This window comes from Zingiber officinale, chromosome 3A (assembly GCF_018446385.1).
Source record: "Zingiber officinale cultivar Zhangliang chromosome 3A, Zo_v1.1, whole genome shotgun sequence".
Classification (NCBI taxonomy): Eukaryota; Viridiplantae; Streptophyta; class Magnoliopsida; order Zingiberales; family Zingiberaceae; genus Zingiber; species Zingiber officinale.
This window is the reverse complement of record NC_055990.1, coordinates 126583744-126587788: the sequence shown is the minus strand read 5'-3', so window position 1 is coordinate 126587788 and position 4045 is coordinate 126583744. Positions and strand designations below refer to the sequence as shown.

The following is a 4045-nucleotide window of genomic DNA, read 5'->3' as shown; positions in this document are numbered from 1 at the left end:
CTGGATGTGAAATCAAGAAAAAGGAGAGACCTTCTTGTAGATGGAGGAATTGGAATTGAGCTCCTTGCGTATGAGAGATCCCATGGAGATGTAGGGGACGTCGAGGAACTCCGTATGAGCACGGAAAGCACATGCCTCTGTGCCACGTCGGGGCTGCCCGTGAACACCCACTGCACACTTCTCACCTTCCTCTCACCCTATGCTTCCTCCACCGCCGAGGGGCGCTGGCTACAAACTTGCTTCTCCTCCACCTACTCCCACTCCGTCCAGTAGTCTACCTCAGCCAACGAGGCGGAAGTGGAGGCGGAGGACCAGCAGGACGTAGCCATCCGCCGGGAGAAGGATCAGCAAGAAATGGAGGTCAAGAGGTTGTGGATAGCAGCTAGCCATGGCCGTGACGGGAAGGATTCGTTCTCTTTGTGGAGTTCCTCAAGCTCTTGGAGGCAAAAAAATGAATACTGATATGAGGCCCGGCTTAGAAATAGGGATAATTTTAGAATAAATTTTTATATTTCAAATCAGAGTGTAAGGTATTTGGCCTCTTTTCCTCCTCTCTCAAAGTTAAAGTTCAACTCTTTCTTCCCCTTTACCTCCTTAGCTCACTCATTCCCTAACGAGATTAAAAATTTCTCTTCCTCTGTTTTCACCTTTTCCTCCCCTTCCTTCATCGCCTTCTAAGCACACACTTGCATATTTAAATTTGATATTTTTATACTGAGAAATTATTTAGAACACCACAGAGTGAAAAAAGTCATCACACAAATAGGACCCAAACAACTATTGTACGGGTGAACGCATGGCCCGTCGACGACCGGCTTTCAGGCTAATCAAGTCGTCAAGCAGATTGTCCATGTCCGAATAAGACGTTCTCCTTCCGCAACCGCCTCCGCCGCCATTTCTCTCAGCGTCGCCACCCTCTCCCTCCTCGCCTGCACCTCCTCCCCGCTCCCCATCACCTCTCCCACCGCTTTCCTTATCGCTTCTGCCTTCACCAAATTCCTCTCATCAGCCTTGAGACTGCACACGGTCGCCCCCACCGGCACCCCGATCCTCAACTCCTCTACGAGAAGCTTCTCGTTCAGGAACTGATCCGAGTGCAGAGGCCACGTCACCATCGGCACGCCGGCAGCCACCGCTTCTAGGCACGAGTTCCACCCGCAATGCGTCACGAACCCCCCGACCGCCTCATTGTTCAGGATCAAACGCTGCGGAACCCAATCTTTCAGAATCATTCCTTTTCCGGAACTCATCACCCGCTCGTTGAAACCCTCGGGCAGCCACTCTGCCGAGTCTTCGGCGTCGCGCACCACCCAGTCGAAGTCAACAAGGGACGCCTGTAGGCCGAGAGCGATTTCCCGGAGTTGGGTGGTGGGGAGTAGGCCGAGACTTCCGAAACAGAGGTAGAGCACCGAGTATCTCTGTTTCTTTGAATCTAGCCATCGCATGAGCTCGTCGGAGCAGTTGGAAGCCACTACCTCCGGTTGCGAGAGAGAGAAGGGACCGAGGCACCAAATCTTCATGCCACTGTATTTCTTGGCATGTAGAATGTAGTCTCGCTCGAGATCGTCGAAGGTGTTAATGACCATCCCAAAACACTGTGCGCTATCGGCGAACCGCAGGATTTCGGTCGGGTGGGTGACGAATTCAGGGAGCTGCGACGTCGTAAGGTGGATCTCCTTCGGGAGCCCGGGGATCAGGAAGGGCCGTCGGTCGTCGTGATCGGGAAGGATCAATTTAGATTGCAAGCCGATCGTCGCCAACAGGACAGTGGCGAAGCAGCCGCAGCCGGTGAATTGGAGCCTCGGGATGCCCTGCTCTTCCGCTACGGAAGAAGCCCACGAGTAGTGTAGATCGGCAACGATGCAGTCTGGACAGTGATCGCGTAGGAGCTGCACGAACGGAGCCTCGAGGCGGAGAATCGCTGCGCCCATTTCAGGCGTGAACTTATTGTTCTGAGGGTGGGTGACCAAAGGAAGTGCGTCAGCGTCGGAGTCCCCGAGCGGAAGCAGTTGAATAGGGTGGTGGCGGAGGGTGGGTTGGATGAGAGGGATGGCGGCGGCAGGGGCAACGACAGTGGCTCGGACGCCGCGGCGGCTGGAGAAGAGGTGGGCTAACTGGAGCATGGGGATAAGGTGCCCCATGGCAGTCATCGGAAGAAAGAAAACGTGGAGATCCATGGAAGTGGCTAATGAATCGTGGACCGACAAATTTCTTCTATTATGATTGTGGGTCAATTTAAGCAGGGCGTGATTGGTATAAACTTCACACGATTTTATAGAAGCATGAGAAGCCTTCAGCATGTCCCTTGATGAATCTAATGATTAACATACGAAGTATTATTATCATAAAGTTTGGAGTTTAGATTTTGATAAAATCAAAATAAATATTTATTTTATGTACTAGTTAATATTTCAAAGATTAGTAATCATCCATGATTTACTTCCTCCATATTGGTCCTGGAATAAATTGACGAAAGTACTGAGAATAAACATATTCATCTTTTATTATCATGAAAAGCCTTCAACATGTATTAGGATATTCATAGGAGTGCATTAATGGGACGGATTTAAATTAGATTCCCCCGTTACGTTACGCTGACCCATTATGCCCAAAGCTCAACTACTGCAGATGCTTTAATATTATTTATATTATTTTTTAATTAATTATTTTTTAAAAAATTAGACACTATTCTTCCTCCATATTGAATTCTAAAAAAAATCTATTTTGTACTTTTAATTTTAGACACTTATTTTAATTTTATTTATTATATATGTTTTCTAAATTAATTATTTTCTTTAATGATATATCTTAATTTTTTAAATCCAACCGAAGCTTTCTCTTCCGTGCTTATCTAAAAATAATGTACATCCTTTTCCTCCCTCATAATTGCCGGTGATCTCACACCTTTCCTCTCCCTCATCAATGTTGCCACGCTCTTCCTCTCATAGCCACATGTAATAGGTGTTAATATTATAATACCAATTTAATTTTCCTCTTTTTATTATGAGTAAATATTATAATTACTTATGAAAGAGAATAGACATTCAAAAATATTAATGTCTTTAAACGGTCCTCTCTCATTTATTTTTTATTTTTTAATTTTTTTAAATGATAAAAATTAAATATTATTTTTTAAAATAGTAATTTTTTAAAAGTAGTATTCTTATTAAATAATAATAATAATAATTTAAATATTTTAAAAATATATTAATTTAATATGATATAATTTTAAGATGATTAAATGAAATATGTATAAATAATAAATATTAATGTTAAAATGAATATGATAAAAAAGATAATTATTGTAATAAATACATGACAATAAATCTCATATTTTTTTAATGAGATGATAAATATTATAATAATAATAATAATATATTATAGATATTCTCACACTCTTTTTTTTCTTCATATCTCATGTCCTTTTCCTGCTGGTCCATAGTTCGACTTTCAAAAGATATGCCTTTCTCCTCGATAGCAACAAGAAATACGGATTCCTTGTCCATTTGATATTAAATAGCGGCCCTCTTCCTCAATAACAACGTAACCTAATGTTCCTTATTCATTCAACGCAAAGTAACGGTTAATTCTTTTCTTCCTTGGTGAGAAATTTTAGCAATTTAAGGGGAAAAATTGAAACTGATTCCCTTCTCATGCTCGTTAACATCACCCATCGAAATAGTTTATAAGCTATTTGATTTCTAGTGTAGTTTATTATTTTCTTGTATTGACTTTTGTAACTAAGCTCATAAATAAGTTCAAGATGCTGATTAGTTTTTCAATATCTGAGAATAATCTCTTACGTAATTTTTTAAATTTGGACTAATTATTTTTTTAGATGCTCATTCTAATTAATCGAAATAAAAGTTAACGGTTTAGGGTTTATCTTTTAGGTAATAACCCCGGCTTTTTACTAAATGCGGTAACTTTGTGAAATTATCAAAGTATGTAGGTTAGTTGAAAGATGATGAAATCACATATGCGGTACCGATTTTACCTTTATTATTATTTTCAATCGAATCGATAGTTTTTATCAGTCGAATCA

General features: G+C 41.5%; 1 protein-coding gene across 1 annotated transcript; it reads right to left on the bottom strand.

The window, feature by feature from the left end:
- Positions 1–827: 827 nt before the first annotated feature.
- Positions 828–2141, bottom strand: LOC122050638 (UDP-glucose flavonoid 3-O-glucosyltransferase 7-like). Its single transcript, XM_042611530.1, has one exon. It carries the CDS (start codon positions 2139–2141, stop codon positions 828–830), a length of 1314 nt encoding a protein of 437 aa, XP_042467464.1.
- Between the last annotated feature and the right edge of the window lie 1904 nt (positions 2142–4045).